This window comes from Mustela nigripes, chromosome 1, assembly GCF_022355385.1.
Source record: "Mustela nigripes isolate SB6536 chromosome 1, MUSNIG.SB6536, whole genome shotgun sequence".
Classification (NCBI taxonomy): Eukaryota; Metazoa; Chordata; class Mammalia; order Carnivora; family Mustelidae; genus Mustela; species Mustela nigripes.
Genome location: NC_081557.1, coordinates 28061952 through 28083497, shown reverse-complemented (window position 1 = coordinate 28083497; position 21546 = coordinate 28061952). Strand labels below are relative to the sequence as shown.

Below are 21546 nucleotides of genomic sequence, written 5' to 3'. Positions count from 1 at the left end.
AAAATTGTTTCATGCTTTTCTTAGTGTGGAGTGGGGGAGTCATTCTGGTGAATACAGATTTTACTAAAATCAATTTCCTATACTTCTGATCTCCCAATCCTTCTTTGCTTTATGTTCCCCTATTTAATGCTATAGATTAATGTAGCTCACGTAATTCTTTGTGATAGTAAGTAATGTGATAGTGGAGAGAGTGTCATAGTAAGTGGTTCTTTATACCCGGAGGAGAGGCAACCACAGTCACTATGTTAGCTGGATCCTCCAACAAGCACACCGAAGATGAGGCTCTTTGTGCAAGGGGTTTATTAATGGAAAAACCTGTGAATGATAAAGAGCAGGCACGAGAGTCCCCATAGTCCTCATAGATCTGATATCTGGGGAGGAAGGGGGAAGGAAATGGTATAGACAGAACAAGAACAGTGGCTCTCGCAACTTACAAGTTTAACCCCTTTCCCACAGTAGTTACAAGAAAGGCACAGAGCTGGTGAAATACTGCTATCATCTAATTGTAGAGCCACCCTCTGTTCCAAGGACCGTCCCCTGTTATTATCACCTTCCAGCAGAAAGACCAAGGAAGATTACGTGGTGACTCACAAACATTGCTTTTAATAAGTCCAGCTAGGAAGTAGTGACACATGTCTCATTGCATCCTTTTTGCCAGACGTCAGTCACATGCCTAGCCACGCTGAATGGGAGTCTGGAAAAGGTCATTAGGTTGGTGGTCATGCACCTATCCAGATCTTGGGATTTTTTTTAAGTAAACAAGCTGAGAATAATCCCTTATGGACATGTAGAAGTCTTTGCCATTCAACACTGAAGTTAGAGTCTAACGGGAAATATAATATCCTGTTTATAATGCCTTCGCTGTAATATTGTGCATGGAATGAATAGAAATTTTCAATACATGGAAACTAAAGGCCGATGCGTCATAAATGAATAATCAAACCGAATAGCCTATGGATATGAACCTGCGTGGTCTTTCTATCATTATGCTTTTCTATCTGAATAGGCATAGACACTTATGTTGTTTGATTTGCTAGGTTTCTAGAAATATGACATGGGTAGTGTGCAGTTTCTGGATGTTACTTACGAGAGGGTAAGCAAGTGGAACCAATTTTTGAATAAATACTATGTGGACTGAAGCTGTATTCTGAGGTGGGTTGTCATGTTCCCAGAGTCCCCACAGCACTCAGGAGAGAGAGATGCCCCCCCCCCCCAGGCAGAATTGCCTGTGCTGTTTAGAAACAAACAAACAAGTGAATAAATAAGCAATAACAACAATCTGGGTTGATCTATATTTTTTAGTCCCCTAGTTCATGAATGATTCATTTCTTTAAATTCGTCTCAATTCCTTAAAAGATATATTATATCTACATTTTAATTTATGAATTCCTAGATGCTTCGTATATTAATACTGCATAATGTTGAAATCAGTTTATTCACTTGACCTATCTCTTTATTTATTTATGGAAAAAATTTAGAGTTTAACATCCTGGGCAATAATGGAAGCATATATATATATATATATATATATATATATATTTTTTTTTTTTTTTTCCCTGTCACAAAAACACTTCCCAAGATATGGTAATAAATGTAATTATTTGTTTTAACACCACTATTACCACCAAAACAAAATAGTAATATCCTCTGTCAGTTTAGGAGCTAAAAGGGAGCTGTCTTATAATTCAATGACCCTAAACTATTCATAGAAAAATAAATATCCAGATCTCATTGACCCCTAATGGATTGCCAGTGTTTTCGTTTGCCAAGGCAGAATATTAAAACAATAGAGTCTAGTACAAATACCACTATGATCATCTTCACTATTATTTCATGAAGGAAATGCTACTTGCCCGTGAACTGCAGAAATGAAAAACCTTAGGGACTAACTAAAATGTTCTATCTTGGGCAGCTGGGTGGCTCAGTGGTTAAGCGTCTGCCTTCAGCTCAGGTCATGATCCCAGAGTCCTGGGATTGAGCCCTGCATCAGGCTCCCTGCTTAATGTGGAGCCTGCTTCTTCCTCTCCCTCTGCCTGTGGCTGCCCCTGCATGTTCGATCTCTCTCTCTCTCTGTCAAATAAATAAATAAATAAAATCTTATAAAAATAAAATTAAATGAAAAATAAAATAATATGTTCTATCGTGGCCACCATTTTTGTCTTTACCTTCTCCATCTTTTTATTATACTTAAAATCATCATCATCATTATCACAAACTTAATTTTACCATAGACACAAAAACTTCATGACTCACAGGCACCAACATGTAAAATTACATTTAATATCATTAATAAAATCTTTAAAAAATAATATCATTAATTTTAAAGACTACTAAGACCTCAATATAGTAATAACTTAATGGTTTGAAGATTACCCCCTCTGACGATTTTAAATTTTCCAAAATGATGCTCTAGGAAGCTAAAAGAAAACAAAATGTCAGTAGGGTTTTAGATCAATGTGCATTACAAAATGCACTCAACTCAAAATGCATTTATTCTTAATTTGTATACTCTCATATGATCTTTAGATAGGATGTTGCTTTTTCGCTCACTGAACATTAGAAGATGGCTGGAATATACAATGCAGAGAAGTGAAGAGTGACTGTGATGAAAATTTCTAAAAAAAAAGAAATATTTCTAAATAACCCTAACTAAGCTCAGGAAATCTAACTGTTCTTGCTCACTTAGTGCAGAACAAAGATGTGTAGCCTTTTATTCTAGTTCCCAAATGAATCACTGCATAACACAAAAATTGATGTTTTAATAATTAATTCAAGTTATGAATAGAAGTTTCAATTATATTCTGTGCATTCAGCATAAATCTGCATTAAAGTTAACACCCAAAATGGTTAAAATTAGACCTTTCTGATGCTTTAAAAAAATAGAGCATTAATTATTCAAAAGAGTAGAAATGAACTTGGGCAAATCAGGCACACCATATGTAGTGGTAATCTCTCATTCCCCATTGATATTGGTCAACATTCATTTGGAAAACTAAGTAAATAAAGTCTGTTTACCTAAGGAACTGTCCTGCCTATAAATGAGCCCTGGGCAACAGATTGAAACAGCAGGGAGACAATGCCAATCAACTGTGCATTTGAAGTTGGAGAAGATAACAGAAATGATTCTTTCCTGAAATCAATAGTACAAAATAAAGGATAGTCATGAAAACCAGCAAATGTCTTGGAGATGAAATTAATGTAATGAGAGAGAGAGAGAGAGAGATCTATGTCTGAAATATCATGATTTGGGGTTACTTGGAGAATTTTGTGCCAGGAGAACAGAGTTGTAATAAATGTAGAATTCTGAATTGGCCACACTAATCCAAAAGAAAAGAGAGAAAGCCCAAATTCATAAAATTATGAATGAAAAGGGAGAGATCACAACTAACACCAAGGAAGTAGAAACAATCATCAGAAGTTATTATCAACAGTTATATGCCAATAAGCTTAGCAACCTAGATGAAATGGATGCATTCCTGGAAAACTATAAACTACCAAAATTGAACCAGGAAGAAATCGACAACCTGTATAGACCGATATCTAATAACGAGATTGAAGCAGTGATCAAAAACCTCCCAAAAAAACAAGAGCCCAGGACCTGACGGATTCCCTGGGGAATTCTACCAAACTTTCAAAGAAGAAATAACACCTATTCTCCTGAAGCTATTTCAAAAAATTGAAGCAGAAGGAAAACTTCCTGACTCTTTCTATGAAGCCAGCATTACCCTGATCCCCAAACCAGGCAAAGACCTTACCAAAAAGGAGAATTTTAGACCAATATCACTAATGAATATGGATGCTAAGATTCTCAACAAGATCCTAGCCAACAGGATCCAACAGCACATTAAAAAGATTATCCACCATGACCAGGTGGGATTCATCCCTGGGCTACAAGGATGGTTCAACATTCACAAATCAATCAATGTGATAGAACAAATTAATATGAGAAGAGAGAAGAACCACATGGTCCTCTCAATTGATGCAGAAAAAGCATTTGACAAAATCCAGCATCCGTTCCTGATTAAAACGCTTCAAAGTATAGGGATAGAGGGAACATTCCTGAACTTCATCAAATCTATCTATGAAAGATCCACAGCAAATATCATCCTCAATGGGAAAAAGCTTGCAGCCTTCCCGTTGAGATCAGGAACAAGACAAGGATGCCCAGTCTCACCAATCTTGTTCAACATAGTATTAGAAGTCCTAGCAACAGCAATCAGACAACAAAGAGAAATAAAAGGTATCCAAATTGGCAATGAAGAAGTCAAACTCTCTCTCTTCGCAGATGACATGATTCTTTATATGGAAAACCCAAAAGACTCCACCCCCAAACTACTAGAACTCATACAGCAATTCAGCAACGTGGCAGGATACAAAGTCAATGTGCAGAAATCAGTGGCTTTCTTATATACTAACAATGAAAATACAGAAAGGGAAATGAGAGAATCGATTCCATTTACTATAGCACCAAGAACCATAAGATATCTGGGAATAAACCTAACTGAAGAGGTAAAGGATCTGTACTTGAGGAACTACAGAACACTCATGAAAGAAACTGAAGAAGACACAAAAAGATGGAAGACCATTCCATGCTCTTGGATCTGAAATAGAAATATAAATTCAGGAGGCGGGGTATGTATGTATGTGTTTTGGGGGGGGGGTTCCAAGTGAAAGTTTTTATTCTCAAGAGCTCTAATATTAGGAACAGTTTTTACAGACATCCCTATCATGAACCAACTGCATTCTGTGATCTATTGAATCAGGAAATTGATAAGAAAGAATAATCTTAATCTTAAAAAAGAAGTAATTGCAAATAAGCAATTTGAAAACTGAGGCATACATATACATAGGTATATTTAGCACCTAAAATTGGATTGTTGGACATGCTCTGGTGACTAAAATTTTCTGTGTGTGTGTGTGTGTGTGTGTGTGTGTATTCTTTGTGTGTGGGGGGGTGGGGATGCTGGGAGAGAAGCAATAAACTATTTTCTTTAAATATTGCCTTTTAAACAGTCTGATTCCTATTATGTTAGCTATACTCAAATTAAAAAGTCAAAGGTTAAAAAGTAAAATTTCTACAAAAAAATTAATAATATGGTTCCTTTGCACAGGCTTTGGCTTTGTCCTGCTGCCTAGACCAACTAGATGTCCAGCTTCTAAAGCAGAGATTAAGCTTTTGCTTGACCGCAAGATTCATTCCTATATAGTTTAAAATAATTTTAATATTCAAGTTCGAAAATATAAATGAAACTAAGGCACTAATCTACGTTTATGTTCTTGCAGTCAAAAAAAATCCAAGCCCAGCTAAAGGAGCTTCGTTATGGGAAGAAGGATTTATTATTTAAGGTGAGCATCTTTTTCCCCTCCCCTACCACCCTCCCAGTGCATAAACTATAGTATCGTTTACCTTAAATTTCATTTCTGAACTCTTGTAAGGATTACAGCTGTATTTGACCACATTGAAGATGCTTTCATTTTCTTGCCTTTTTAATTAATGGAGACAAATGCAGATATTCCTGGGTACATTCTTAACCAAAGGCAGGTATCATTCCAAAGTGTTTAAAGTCCCCTTGTAACCTTCAGGTACTTGAATTCAATACTGAGGAGTGTGATCTTTCAGACTATTTACATTACGGCATAGATTGAGTGAATTTCCAGAGATGAGATCCACTGGTGATCCACATTCTTGACCTCCAGAGATCCCTGCATAAATCTCTTTATTACTAAGAGTATAATTGTTGATTGATTTTAGTTATTGAGATTTTTCTTTACGAGACTATCAAGTCAAGATCTATGTAGAGGTAGACATTTACCACAAACTGTGGAATAACTATGGCCTCCCAAAGATAACCACTTGCTAATTCCTGGAACCTGTGAATCTTACACCTTATGGCAAAGGAGACTTTACAGATGTGATTAAGTTAAGGATCTTCAGATAGGAAGGGTATTCCAAAATATCCAGGTGAAACCTAAATGTCAAATACAAGTCCATATAAGAGTGAGACAGAATGGGGCGCCTGGGTGGCTCAGTGGGTTAAGCCTCTGCCTTCGGCTCAGGTCATGGTTTCAGGGTCCTGGGATCGAGCCCCGCATCAGGCTCTCTGCTCGGCAGGGAGCCTGCTTCCTCTCTCCCTCTGCCTGCCTCTCTGCCTACTTGTGATCTCTCTGTCAAATAAATAAATTCTTGAAAAAAAAAAAAAAAGTGAGACAGAAAGGCCTAAATAAGATTCTGTGATCACAGAAGCTGGAGGAGGAATGACAATGTAACCTGCAGAAAGAACCAGCCCGACCAACCCCTTGATCTTAGTCCCATAATATTTATTTCAGACTTTAGACTTTCAGAACTGTAAGAGAATCGAAGTGGGTTTTTGTTTGTTTTTTAAACCACTTAGTTCATGGTAGTTTGTTATTAGCAGCAAGATGAAACTTTGATACTTTCTTTTATCTCCCTTGAGCAGGGGGAGGTAAGAGGTAGGTGTCTTTAATTGTTGTGCATTTGGTCCATGTGCATTTCCAAATGCAGTAAAGTGATGGAATATTAGGTTCTTAGGAGTAGGAGTGATTATTTGCCTAATAAATAATAAATATGAGTTACATTGTGTGTATTTTTTTTTAAATGTTTTCATTACAATGGTCAGTTCAGTTTACAAGCGCAAGGTTTAAATTAAAGATGGATAATTCCTTATTTTATGTAATGGTTGGAAAACCCTGAAATTTTTCCAATGAAAACAATAAGAAATGACACATTTCTCTTCTTCAGCCCCTTTACTTTTGGCTCAGAGTCAGGGGAAGGTGTTCCTATTACATTGATCAGTATGTATTAAATATTCATTCCATGTGATATATGAATCTAGAAGTTATCTTGCTATTTACTTCTCCATAAATATGCTTCTTGATATTTCGTTTACCTTATTTACAAGAAGATATTCTCCAGCACACCAAGAAAACTGTGAATTATTTCTTGTTAATGCTGATGGATCCCTGCCTCTCAACACTCTGTTCATTGTATCTGATAAGTAGATAAAAGTGCAAAACCCAAAGCATTTGTCTGTCTACCTTTAATCTTTCATACTGAGACTCGAGCACAGGTTATCTTAACTTTTATATTCAGGTTGGCCTTAGCTCTTTGCAGTCATCAATCATAAATCACTGAAATTGGAGAAGGAGGGCCATGCCTGTGTCTGTCTGTGTGTGTGTGTGTGCATTTTCATTTGTAGAGAAATTTCTAGTTCTCTATGAAATAGTTTAACTTAATAATACCAAGAATGTAATAAAACAAATCTGAGCTCCCTAGAGCTGGTAAGTTTTAGGTCGTAGGCTGAGAAATTTATATGAAGATAGATCATATGAGCCTTTTTAAATCTTTTGAATTTCATTTCCCAAATTGAAGAGTTAGTGAAGGAAAATTTGGGAGAAGAGAACGAGGAGCTCTAATAATTTTCAGTGATTTACTTCTTCGTAATATGCCAGTTGTTGAATATACATTAGTAATTTATCAACTTTCAGAAATTACCCAAATCAAGATTTGCTGAAACTGTTTATGACTTGAAAATGAGACATTATTTGTAAGCCTTGTTATTTCATGCCACTTTGAAAGGAGCATTTATATATGAAATCAGGTGAATTGTGTATGAGTAGATCATGAAGGTGCATAAATTAGGATGCCTTTAGCATATGCACTTCCCAAAAAGCTATTTAACAGCAAGATTTTTATTAAATAAGGTAAGAAGGTGTCTATAAACATGACAATTTTTTAGCTTATTCAGTAGCTAAACAACGTCAAAAGACCAAGTTTTTTGGTTTTCCTACCTTTCCATATCATGATCCTCAACTTATTAAGTTTTGGTTCCCCACTGTACATGATAGGGGTTAAAGATTTGTAGGCTGTCTTTGTCTAACTTCATACAAAATCAGAGAAGAAAAGGAAAAGACACTTGTGTTTCAGTGTCATAATTTTTGTAAAGGAGGAGAATTTTTTAAGGTGTTTCCCCAACTTGGTCATGTATCCGTGCAAAAGAGGTGAGGCCTTAGTATTATACAGCTTCCATTGTGAAAATGCTTTCTGCTATGATGTAATTATTCACTCATCTTGATGGTATTCACTCATCTGATTTGCCTATGACTCTGTCAACAGCGTACATTTTTAGATTTTATGAAAACATATATTGAATGAATAATGAATACATATACACGGGTACTTGCATATGCATACGTGCATACACAAATAGATGCATCGTAGTGGTATGTGGTAGAAAGTCACGTACTTTGCCCCAAGGGGCATGTGACTATGGAAATTCACTCATGCACCTTTAAAAATGAACCCTCAGAATGTCTTTGGTAATATTTTGCTGAACTCTGAGATGAGTACTAGAGGATTCTGTTTCAAGTAGTTTCCCTGAAAGTGTGTTCAATTTTGAATAGATTTGATAGTTTGTAGTAAAGATAGACTTTGAAGGAGGAAGGTGTGCTGCTGAAGCACTTCAGTTATTTTTTAAAAATAATGGTATATGCTGACATTTGCCAGACATGTTGATAAATTCAGTATCCTTATTAATGTTTGAGAGCTGGCTTTTGATTGGGAAGGCTGCCAGCAGTAGTAAACATTCTCGACTAAAGAAGTGAGGCCCTGCTGTTAGTTACCCAAGACTCGTGTTACTTTTTATCCTCCCTGATTCCTTTTGGAGAGGATATCCACTCTCTATTTTGCGGCTCTATTTTACTTTAATAGATGTGCTTGTTTAATTCTAGAAGTATTATTACTATAGAAAAATATTTTTTAAAAACGTAAAAAAAATCCAGGGTACCTGGGTCTCAGTTGGTTAAGTGTCTGACTCTTGATTTTGGCTCAGGTCATGACCTTAGGTCTTGGGGCTGAGCCCCTCATGGGGCTCGGTGCTCAGTCAGAGTCTGTTTGTCCCTCTCCCTCTACTCCTCCCCCTCCCACCCTCTCTCACTCTTTCTCTCTCGCAGATAAATAAATAAAATCTTAAAAAGAAAATAACTTAAAAATCCACTTAAAATCCCATCACTCGACACACACTGCTTTGAAATATAATTTTGTATTTCCCTTTAGTTCTTTTTATATTAGGCATAATCTGCCTTTTGATTACTATATATATGTTAATGTAGATTATATATTCTGCTTTTTCTTATAATTTTAAATGTAAAGCATCCTATAATAATTTCTTTGTAAAAATCTAAATGAATAATTTTTCATATGTATATGCCAAGTGTCTCAAATTTAACCTTATAAATATTTGTGCAGCTGTCTATTTGGATATGTGTGTGTTGTGATTTTAACTTATACTGTGATGAAAAATGTGTTATTTCCAACTTGAGATATAATTTTTATTGAACATATATATATAAAGCTATAAAGTAATTCACTGAAATTATTGAGAAATTGTGATGTTATTAATATCTAGGACACATTTTTGAGTTTAGATTTTTTTTTTTTTACTTTATTGACAAATGCAATCATATATATTTAAAGTGGTTTTCAGAGCAGCAGCACTGTCCTGGCACTGACAGGCTAGAACCATGACCTGTGACCTGTGGTCCTCGACAATGACAGGTCGGAGCCAGGACCTATAGCTTGGAGGGCAGGGCTGAGAGCAGTGGCAGCTTCAGTTACCTTTATGGTAAAGCATGGAGGCATCCCAGTCCCAGAAAGTGGAGTGTGGAGGCCCTAGGGGTAGGTCTCATTGCAACAATAGCTCCAGCCCTGGGGAGGAGATGCAGCGGCAGGAACTCTGAAAGGCTCCGTCAGCTGGGGTCAGCATTGGAGAAAATTGTGCAAATCCTTGGTAACAAAGGCTCTGCAAACCTCCACAGTGGTGAGGCTAGCTGGGGTTCTTCTGTTCTCCATTTTCTTGTGGAGCGAAACTTCTCTGTGAGCTACCCTGGACTGGGGGATGGGGTGACATAATTAACATGCTTTCTATGGTTTGCTCTGTGACCATCCTCAGCTTTTTTTTTTATTTCCACAGTGTTTTGGCTGCTGCTTCATTGTAATTCATAGCTTTCCCTGAGCTATTCTCATCTGTTTGTAGTTGTTTATTTATTGTTTTTGTGGGAGAGAAAGTGTTGGGACCCCCATTTTGCTGATCTCATTCTTTTTATGGCTGTGTGATATTCCATTGCCTGTATATATGTGTGTGTCTGTGTCTGTGTGGGTGTATGTGTATGCGTGTGTGTGCATCTTGTCTATTGTAACTTTTAAAGATCACAAGTGTTGACTAGTAAAAGTTGCTAAGATTTTAGCTGTTCACTTAGATTTACAAACTTAAGTTCACATTATGATTTTTCACCACGGAAGGAGACAAGATGGCCTTTCATTTTACTTCACAATAATAGGAAACAGGTTGAGAATCACTATGCCTTCTGTCTACTGAAATATTTTGTATCGTACCCAGTGTTGTTACAAACATTATGAAACCTCATCTCAACCCCTATGAGACCGAGAGGAGAAGCTGTGGGACTCCAGCTAACAGTGAGGGAATTGAGACCTTCAGAAGTTTGACAATGAACACCACCAAGCTATTTATTTAAAAAGCTTGTTGACAGATTGAAACTATCATAGTAGATTCACTCATTCATTCATTTAAAATTGAGCTGACTTGGAGTATCATGTCAAGTATATGGTTTTTTTTTCTTCTTTTTTCTTTTTTTTTTTAAGATTTTATTTGTTTATTTGACAGGCAGAGATCACAAGTAGACAGAGAGGCAGGCAGAGAGAGAGAGGGAAGCAGGCTCCCCACTGAGCAGAGAGCCCGATGCGGGGATCAGTCTGATATTTTTTCCAACATATTTGGTGACAGACCAGATATACACATTCTCTCCGAAACTCAGACATCAACAGGGCATATGTTCTCTTTGGTATTTTCTCTAGAAACCAGACATGCTCAACTTGATATCCAGGCTTTCATTTGCTCCTGAAAGCAGGAACATTGCCACATGAGTTTCCTTGTATGAATACCAACAAATGTCATATTATTATTTTTTTTTTGATGATTTGAATCTTCTGTAAGCAGTTGCCCTGTAATTTTTAAACCCCTGTGTAATGTAAGGTAATTTTTTGCATCTGCTTCTCATTATCTTACATTTATCTCATTTATGTGTTAAACCATTTTTTAATGAGCAAAACATTTTTGGTGCCAATCATTTGTGACAAGTGTCAAATTATCTCCAGTTAAGTGAGCTTTGGCCCTAACATGTAGGCATCCTAGAGAAAAGGTGAGAAGGGTTGCTGATTTTACTTTCTTACTTGATTTGACAAACTTTAAGGTTTTCAAAACACATTCACTTATGACTCAAGATAATTCTGTGAGTCAGTCGGGGCAAGTAATAATGTCACATTATCATGCATCAGAAAAACAAAGGCTTGTCTGAAATCACAAAACTACCAAGTGGCAGAGTTTTTATTCTAACTCAGTCTTTGTTCCACCATATTACATTTATCCCAGTTATATTGTATTTTGTTTCTTAGGGTTATTTATAGATTATACTCTCAAGAAATCTTTTCTAATGCATGCACAGATCTAAATGCAAACCTGTATAGCTGGAAATATAACTTGATGACAAAAACAAAACAAAACAAAACAACGCATAACATATGTTGGCATCTAAAACTCAATGCATTTCCTTAAAAACATAAGCATTTTTCAGCACAAAACTATGCTGCTTTTAGTTTAGAATTGGCAGTTGCTTGGAACAAAGGTTTCCTTTCTGACTCCCCATCTTCTTGTGATCCACCACACGTGTTTTTAAAACTATAGAATAGGGTATGTTCTGTGGGTAGGACACAAGAGAAAATTGACCTTCTCCCAGTCAAAACAACTTTTCAGCCTTGTTGGGTCTATGCTTAACACATGAAAGCCAACAAGCCTCATTTATTTTTGTCATTATTTATCTGATAGTGGAGTAGACATGCAGGTTATAAAAGGACACGGATGGACATTGTAACAAATTGAAATTCAGTAAACATTAAATTTTCTCCAAAAATATTGAGATTCTCCAAAATCCAATTTTGATGAAAATCACCAAAAATGCAAGACTTTTAAAGAAAAGAAGCTCAGAGTTTTAAAGTGATATATCTATGATGACACAGCTTGAGTCTGAGTTCTCCAACTTCTTGTCCGCGCATTTGTTCAAGATTATTGATGGAGCATGTGTTATCTGTCAGGCACTAAGCAAAGTTCTTTCCATTCGAGTAAGATGCCTTCATGCTTTAGTGAGGGATTTGAAGTCAATGGATGCCTTTCAGAAAGGTATTGGCTCCTCAGAATTTGCTCATAATTTTTATGGGCTTTCATAAGGCATTACTCTCAGAATGAAGGTTGTGTAAATTATCAGATTCTCAAATGTTCTATAAACACCCAAAGTTTAACAGTTTAAGAACCGTTGCTTTACATACTGGCTCTTACCTTCTACCGTTCTGAGCTGTTACTGGGCATAAACCATGTTGGTTCCAAGTTTCTCTCTCTCTCTCTCTCAATCTATTTACTTATTGGAAAACTGAGAGGTAGTCTCTGCCAGGCTGATGCTTATGTTAGAAACGATTTTAAGAGAGTGTTTATAACTTTAGATAATGGTTTTAAATGTTACCATTTTAACCCAGTTTTACCATGAGCTCAGGATTTGAAAAAAATGTTACGCCCTATCACTTAGGAAGACAAAATATTTTAAGGGCACTTGTGAATACATTTTAAAATGTGTATATCTTTGTGTAGCCCTGGCCCACACCTGGTGTCTATTCCACGACTTGCTAATGTGTCTTGGTGCTTTTTCCCACTGAGCTTGGATCTGGCTTCAAAAATCATTCTCCTTCCGAGACGTGAAGCAGATCCTAAAGGCCAGTCACAGATCCTCAAGGCCATACTCAAAGGTAAAGCTGTTTGCTGTTCCCAAATAAGCTCTAAATATTTGGCTTACAGCCAGTCTCCAGTTGCTACAGAGCTACTCTGCAGGATTTCCACACCATTGTCTTACTGTCCCAGGAAATAAGAATAGCTACATATATTTCAAAGAGAAGTGGTCTTTACGCTAAGGAATGTTAGAGAACAAGGCACAAGTGGGAATCCTTGTGTAGAAAATCAAAATGAAGAAGTGAACTTTAGATCAGACCTAGAACATTTTTCCCTTGTTCTGAGAGTGGAGTGATCCTTGGACTGACTTCCCTTCCCTATTTTTTTCCTATTTATCATGTTGCATGTGCATCTTGGCCTAACAAGGTCCCCCTACTCCCCACTGACAGAGCGTCCCCAATCTTTTCTTTATTAGTTGCAGCTGGCTGCACATTCCCTTGCTTGGAGCATATGTAGAGCAGGGGCACCATCATGAGACCTTTGGGGAAAATCACTCTCCTGGGACTTGCTCAGCGTACCACCATTTCAGACTCAAGGGCATGTGCCAGCTCAAGCACTGATTTCTTTAGGTCCTAAGTGGTTTCATTTTCAGTTTGTTTAAATATAAACATTTATTATATTTCATTGTGAGGTATCTTCTATTTCTTCTGAGCACATTGAAAATTTAATACATTTGCTGATCAGAGGTCATCTTAGGTTCTAATTTATAGATCACAAATTATGGCTTTTTGTAGTCAAATTTGAGTACCCCACAGAAGTATGGCTCCGGGATATAAAACATCCTCAAATATCTTTTCATCTTTAAAATATACAACAATCACCGTGTTATCTCTGTTCTCAATACATACTTTTTAATTTAATTTTATTTCATTTTTTAAATATTTTATTTATTTATTTGACAAGAGAGAGGGGGATCACAAAGTATGCAGAGAGGCAGGCAGAAAGGGGGAGGGAAGCAGGCTCCCCGCTGAGCAGAGAGCCCGATGCGGGACTCGATCCCAGGACCCTGAGATCATGACCTGAGCCGAAGGCAGAGGCTTAACCCACTGAGCCACCCACCCTCTCTATTATTTGTAACATAAAATAAAAAGAACAGTGAATAATACATACAGTAATTTCAATCATTGTGCATTTAAAAAAAAATGCCTTGTTTTCCATATCCTTTATCTTCATGGCAGTGCCAAATGTGATTTCAGAGAACAAGAGCAAGTTGTTATTCTTCGAAAGAATACTTTTGGCGACACATTTAGATGCCCCCCTTTGTCATGGCAGGAGACATTTCGGAAGTATATTTGTGACTTTATTTATCTAATGTCCTTTAATTGCTGTTACTCCGTTACTAGGATGTTTGTTAACCTACTCATAATAACAAAGAAGAAGCCAATTACCTCTGAAGGTAATTGCATAGAAAGCTGCTGCAACAGACACAATTTAGAGGAATTTTAAAAAGGAGAGTTCTCCATCAATTCCATAGTTTATAATAAGGAATGTACAGGGCACCTGGGTGGCCCAGTGGGTTAAAGCCTTTGCCTTCGGCACAGATCATGATTCCAAGGTCCTGGGATCGAGCCCCGCTTTGGGCTCCTGCTCAGGAGGGAACCAGCATCCCCCCCTCTCTCTGCCTGCCTCTCTGCCTACTTGTGATCTCTGTCTGTTAAATAAATAAATAAAATCTTAAAAAAATATCAGGAATGTACAGCTTCCGAAGGCATGAGAAAAATGCCTAAGTAGTACCCACTGAAGTCTTTCACTCCAAAAATGCTACCACTTCACTCGTTGGCCCTGGTCTAGCTCATTTTTTTTTTTTTTTAAACATATAGGTAACAATTTTTTTTTATTTTTTTTAATTTAAGTTGAATTAATTAACATATATTATATTATTAGTGTCAGAGTTCTGCGATTCATCAGTTGTATGTAACACCCAATGCTCACTGCAACATGTGCCCTCCTTAATGCCCGTCACCCAGTTATCCCATCCACCACTGCCCTCCAGCAACCCTCACTTTCTTTCTTTTGATTAAGAGTCTCTTATGGTTTGTCTCCCTCTCTGATTCTGTCTTGTTTTATTTTTCCCTCCCTTCTCCTGTTGTCCTGTCCTGTTTCTTAAATTCCACATATGACTGAGATCATATGATAATTGTCTTTCTCTCATTTCACTTCAACAGAGATTCCAGATATCTTAGCCTCTACCGCTGCCATTTAGCCGTAACAAACCCCATTTTAGAAACAAGTCAGATAGGCATGCCTGGGTGGCTCGGTGGGTTGAAGCCTCTGCCTTTGGCTCAGGTCATGATCCCAGGATCCTGGGATTGAGCCCAGCATCAGGCTCTTTGCTCAGTGGGGAGCCTGCTTCCTCCTCTCTCTCTGCCTGCCTCCCCTGCCTACTTGTGATCTCTGTCTGTCAAATAAATAAATAAAATCTTAAAAAAAAAAAAAAGAAAGAAAAAGAAAAAAACAAGTCAGATCAACCTAGGACCTAAGTCTTTACCCATAGAAGAGCCTTCACATTGCGAGTCCTGTAAAACCTTCCATTCCAGTTCCTTGCATGAATAGTGGCACATCTTCCTGAAAGCATTGCCTCTCATTCTAACTGTTTAGTGGTTAAGTTTCTCAACATTCAAAGGCAGAATTTTTTCCTTCTTATGAAATTCTGACTGTTGGAGAATTCCTTTTTCACTTCCAGTTATAATTATTTTTTTTTTAAGATTGATCAGAGATTTGGTTTTTTTAATGAATTCATTTTATTTTTATTTTTTTTAATTTTTAAATTGACACTATATGTTTACTGCACTCAAATAAAAAAATATGTAGTTTTTTTTTTTTTTTTAATATGCTGTCTGATTCCCACAGAGATGCCAAGCTTGTATCTATAAAGTAATGTGCTTTCTCCCATAGTCCTCTTGGTTTGGTTCCTTCCTGATTCTTTGTCTCTATTTGCACTTTCCAGTCCCTGTGCCCACTCTTGTACGACTCCTTCAAAAGGAGAATTTAAGTTTATGATATAATTGTTTTTCAGTCCTAGGAACATTTGTGGCTAGCGTTGAATTCAATGTATCGCTAATAGTAAAATAAACAGGGAAGGTGAGTGGGGTATATTATTGGAGTAGCAATGAAAATAACTCAGTTCTCTGAACCCACCCTACTTAACCAGAAGCCAAAATTTGCAGTCACCAACATACACTTCTCAGTTTTTTCTCAATGTATAATCTCTTCCGTCGCAACTGGCATATCCTACCATCCTGGCCCCCAACCATTGCTACTCCATCTTTAAAATGGAGATAAGAATATTCCCCGAGGCTAAAAATATCCATGTGGGTTATATTCAATGATGTATAGAAACTCTATGAACGTGTTTTGGGTAAAATCTTTTTTCGTAATCAGTGCTGCTTGTGACAAGTCAGGCAAAACACACAGCACCATTAAGAAGCCCCTGCTGTGGGATGTGGGAGCACATTACACGGTCCAAGAGAAAGACAAACACTTTCACAGAAGACTTTGACTATTGTCTGTATCAGCTAAGCATCATCTACTGAAAATTTTGTCTATTTCTTCTTTCTCTGTAAATATACTTTGAGATAGTTAAAAAATATATATATATATGATTTCAGTCAGGGCATCTGGGTTCTTTACTGGCTCTTTCACTTACCTGGAAACTGAGCTTAAGTAGTCACTTGGCCTTACCGGGTATCAGTTCCTCTTTCAGTAAATTATGGACAAGGTTAATACATGCACTTCAACAGGATCACATGAGATTATGTATGGAAATGAATTTTACAAAATACTTTATACACATTTTATTATAAATTTATTATCATCACAGGCACCTCCGTTTTTCTTCTTAATTTTAAAATTCTATAAACATTGAGGTAGTAGAAAGAACCAGCATTTGAAATCAGGTAATTAGAATTTCTTCAGCCTTTTCCCTTAATGTACTAGTATTTCTTTAGTACACCGCGCTCCGAAAGAGGATGTTTGTATTGATTATTTAACAACCCCCACCCTTTTTTTCTCAGTCATCACAGCTGACATTTTGTAGCAGACATGGGGAAATCAGACTTGGATGAAGGCTGTCTTGCCCTCGGTCTAACAAGGGTGATGGGCTAGTTTACAATTAATTGTAATACAATACAGTATTTTATAAGCAAAATTTACAGTCACCAACATACACACTTCTTGTTTTTTTCTCAACTGTATAATCTCTTCCGTCAAAGTCATTTATTTATTGTTGATTTATTGTTGATTTGTTGTTTATTTATTGTTCTTGGGAGGAGGGAGTCAACGAAGGAGAGTCAAAGGTCAGGAAACCTATTACTACTAGGTTGGGATAAATTTCCTGGAAGAATGACAAAGGATTAGACCTTGAAAACACCATACTAAGCCTATGCTTGGTGAGTACTCAGTAAACATGTGTATAAATGAAGAAAACAAGAAGGAGTTGAATGTGTAAGTGAGAAATGCAGTCTTCTTGAACATGTGTTAGTATTAAATAAATCATCATAGGTCCTTTGAAATGCATGGTACACATGGAGAGAGGCAAGAGAAGAGAGACTGGGAAGACAGAATGGCGCCAAATCATGAGGAGCATAAATGGTGACGTTAGTCATTATTACAGAAAAGTGTAATAATTTTGTAAACATTGATTTTCTTTGTTGGTGGGGAAAGTTTCAAGTTCTCCCGGCTTGTATATGACAACTAGCTTCCCTCTTGGACTCGCTCTTCTTCTCCCCTGGATGGGGCCTGGGTGCGTCTTGTGACTGCCGCTAGCAAGCATATGCCCGCCACAACTTGATAACAGTGTACGTGCTTCTGATTGGTCAGCAGGCACACAGGTTCTAGTTCTAGTTCTGTGTGTGTGTGTGTGTTTTCCTTTTACTACTTAACCAGCTTAAATGTCTTTTGACTTTAAAGTGAATATAGGAAAAAAGAAGAGAGGAAAGGACGCTGATGATACAGAAGCATTATGCTCAGAAAATAGGTCAAAAACAAACACAAAAAAACCCACAGTTTAATACTTTCATATTTCTTTTTAATAAGCAATTTAATGAGAATGGAAACTGCATTGCTACTTAATGGGGTATGCAATTTTTCTCATTTAAAGTTATCTACCAGTCTGTGAAAGGAGTAGATTCAAATATTCTGAGTAATAAGGTAAAAAATGAGAGCACTTGGATTGGTCTCCCCTATTTTAGACATTCATTGAGCCTGTGTTTTATTCACAACTGAGTTCACTGTCTTTATGTCCAACCCTTGGAAAAGGCAGGGTGGTGCAGCAATTAAAAGCAGAGAGTGGGGGGTGCCTGGGTGGCTCAGTGGGTTAAAGCCTTTGCCTTCGGCTCAGGGTCCTGGGATGGAGTCCCACATTGGGCTCTCTGTTCGGGGGGAGGAGGGGGGCTGCTTCCCCCTATCTCTCTGCCTGCCTCTCTGCCTACTTGTGATCTTTGTCTGTCAAATAAATAAATAAAATCTTAAAAAAAAAAAAAAAAGCAGAGAGCGGACCCAGGCCTACTATCAATTCTATCAATTTCAGTATGGATTTGAATAAGATAAAGAAGCATATATCTCTTTATTTCTCATCCATAAAATGGTTTTAATTTTAGCTCCTGTATCATGCAGTTATTTTGAGACTCTAACGAGTATATACAAGTAAATTATCCATTTGTAATAATGTCTGGTATATATGAGTTACACAAATACTAGTGATTGTTGTTCAAAAACAGGAAGTGAAATTTTACTATTTCAATAGTAATAATGGGTTCTAGCAGAAGCTTGTTAAAATACGTGCTCTTCCCGCTGTTCAGTGAGTTACATAATCTCCCCTAGCTCTTTTCCCAGCTGCAGCATGGAAATCGTCACTACACTATAGAAATGGTGCATGCACTGATAGAGTGTGTGAATTGGCAGCCTGGTAGGCACTCAGCAAAACCCGGTTGCCTTCATCTTGCCTTCTGGTTTGTTCTTTGAACATATGCTGACAGAAACAGAATGATAAACTCTTCCCCCTTTTTTCATGTTGCTCACAGGCAAGGCTGAGAGAGGATTGAGATGTATTGCTGTATTTAGATAGGAGGGACATAAATGGAATCCACAGGCTATCACATTGGGCACAGCATCCTGAATCCTCTCATTACCTCAAGGGATATGTGGAAAGTCAGTTTCTTTCCGACGTCTGTATATGAAGGTGCTATGGTGCCTGAGGTGTTGGCTATCAGTGCATTACATTTCATAATCCTACCAGGGTTTCTTTCATATCGCAGTTGGGTTTTTCTTTCTTTAATACTAATTATAATTTTTCAAAAATGTAGTCATCGTTTTATACAATAAATTATAGTATCATTTCTTATTTTGAAGTTTCATCTCTTTAGTCTCTTTCTTGAGAAAGAGGAATATTAATCACAAACTCTAATTGCACAGGTATGAAAGAGAAAAGCTAGTCTGTAAATCAGAGCAAATCTTCTAGGGTAAAGCAGAAATTAATGCATTAAATAGATGTTCCTCAAACAACTTCTCTGTGCCAGACAGTTTTAAATGCAGTTGCTATAGCAGAAAATAATTTAAATAAAACACTTCCTACAGGGATTGTATGTCTATTTCACAATAGTGTAGACTTTGGGTAATGCCTGACTTCAAAAGTATCATCATTTACAGTTTTCGTGGTCTAACCTCTCACGTACTCTTTACACCCACCAGAATGAGGGGGAATCCTTCCTCCCTACTTTTCTTTCTATGAATTCTTTTCAAATCAGTTCTGTTGAGGTATACCTTGCATTAAATTAGATTCAATGTTTTAACTGTATATTTTATCGAATTTTGACTTACGCACACACCCATATGCACACACACAATATAACTGTCTACACAATCAAGACATACAACATTGCTGAAATCTCAAAAAAAGTTGTCTTGGCCCCTTTGCAACCCGTCCTCTCACCCACTACTCATTCCAAAGCTATTTATGTGCCTTTTTTTCTTTTTTAGCATTTTATAAAATAGAAACACTCAGCATAATACTTTTGAATTTATTCATGTTATATCTGTCAGTCATTTGCTTCTTTTTAATTTTACTTCATCTATTTCCAAAGATAAACCACTTTTTTTTTTTTAAAGATTTTATTTATTTATTTGACAGAGAGAAATCACAAGTAGATGGAGAGGCAGGCAGAGAGAGAGAGAGAGAGGGGGAAGCAGGCTCCCTGCTGAGCAGAGAGCCCGATGCGGGACTCGATCCCAGGACCCTGAGATCATGACCTGAGCCGAAGGCAGCGGCTTAACCCACTGAGCCACCCAGGCGCCCGGATAAACCACTTTTTTTTTCTCCATTTACTAGCAAACTAATATTTTGGATGTTTCTAGTTTGGGACTGTTATGAATAATGCTGCTATGAACCTTCACGTAGAGGTCTTTGTATGGACATTTATTTTCATTTTTCAGGGGCAAACCTTGGAGCAAAATAGTTTGGTCATATGGTATATTTACTTTTATAAGAAATTGCCAAATCATTTCTAAATTGGATGTACCATTGCATTCTAAGCAATATAGAACAACAGGTATAAGAGAGCTATGTGTTCTTCCTGCCAAAATTTGGTTTGGTCAGTCTTTTCAATTTTACCCTTTCTAGTACATGCATAGTGTAGGACATATGGTTATAATTTGCTTTTCCCTAAGATTAATGATGGTAAATACTTTTTCTCTGGTTCTTTTACATTTATATGTCTTCTTTGTTGAATGTTCAAATGTTTTGCTTTTTTTTTTTTTTTTAAAAAAATTGTTTTGTATTGGATTGTTTTCTAATAATTGAGTTACAATGGTTCTTCGTGTATTTTAGGTATAAGGTCTTTATGAAATACATATTTTGCAAATGTCATCTCCCAGTATGTGGCTTAGCTTTTCATTTTCTTAACTGTGACTTTCAAAGAGAAAAAATATTTTATTTTTGATGAAGTCAGTTACATTTCTCTGCTATTAGAGCTAAAAAATATTAGCTGAACCCAAGGTCATAAAGGTTTGCCTCTGTGTTTTCCTTTAGATGTTTTCTATTTTGTGGCCCTTATAACTAGATCTAAGATCCATCTCAGACTGAGTCATGTATAAGGTATGAGTTCATGGATTAAGAAAGTTTTTCTCTTTATTGACGTTCAGTTGCTTTGGGTTCAACATAATTTTTTAGCAGAGTAATAACTGATCTGATAATTGACCAACTGATGGGTATAGAAACACCCTGAGTAGGGCACTGATTCTTATGCCATTCAATTCATGGACCCTTACCTAAGAAATCCATATAAAACTCTTTTGATCAGAAGTGTGTGGTGATTCTTTGTTCTTACAGTTCAGCACAGCAGTTAAGTATCTGAATCTAGAATGTAAAGAACTCAAAAAATGCTGGCTTTCCTACCAACAAGAGTGATTTGGAATAAATTTTTCAATTTCTGAGTTTTAACTTCATGTGTAAAATTGAGGAACTTTATAGCTTTGTGCAATGCCTAGAAGATACTCCAGTGCTTTATAAATGGGAGGTCCTATTATTTTCCTCCTCTTCTTCCTCCTTCATCTGTTTCATTAGCTCCTTGTTTCAATTAGGACGAGTATGCTTGCTCCATTCTCCTCTCTACCACCATAGTGCTCGGAACTCAACTGCTCCCTACTACATTTTTCTGGAGTTCTCTGTATTTCTGTCCCTTTTTCC

General features: G+C 36.9%; 1 protein-coding gene across 1 annotated transcript in view; it reads left to right on the top strand.

Moving 5' to 3' along the window:
* The window catches only part of LUZP2 (leucine zipper protein 2), a 472878-nt gene that overhangs the window by 350109 nt on the left and 101223 nt on the right, over positions 1 to 21546 (top strand). Inside the window, exon 7 of the mRNA XM_059406926.1 lies at positions 5284 to 5346. Within this exon, the coding sequence (XP_059262909.1) occupies positions 5284 to 5346 (63 nt within the window). The remainder of the gene's footprint in view (positions 1 to 5283; positions 5347 to 21546) is intronic.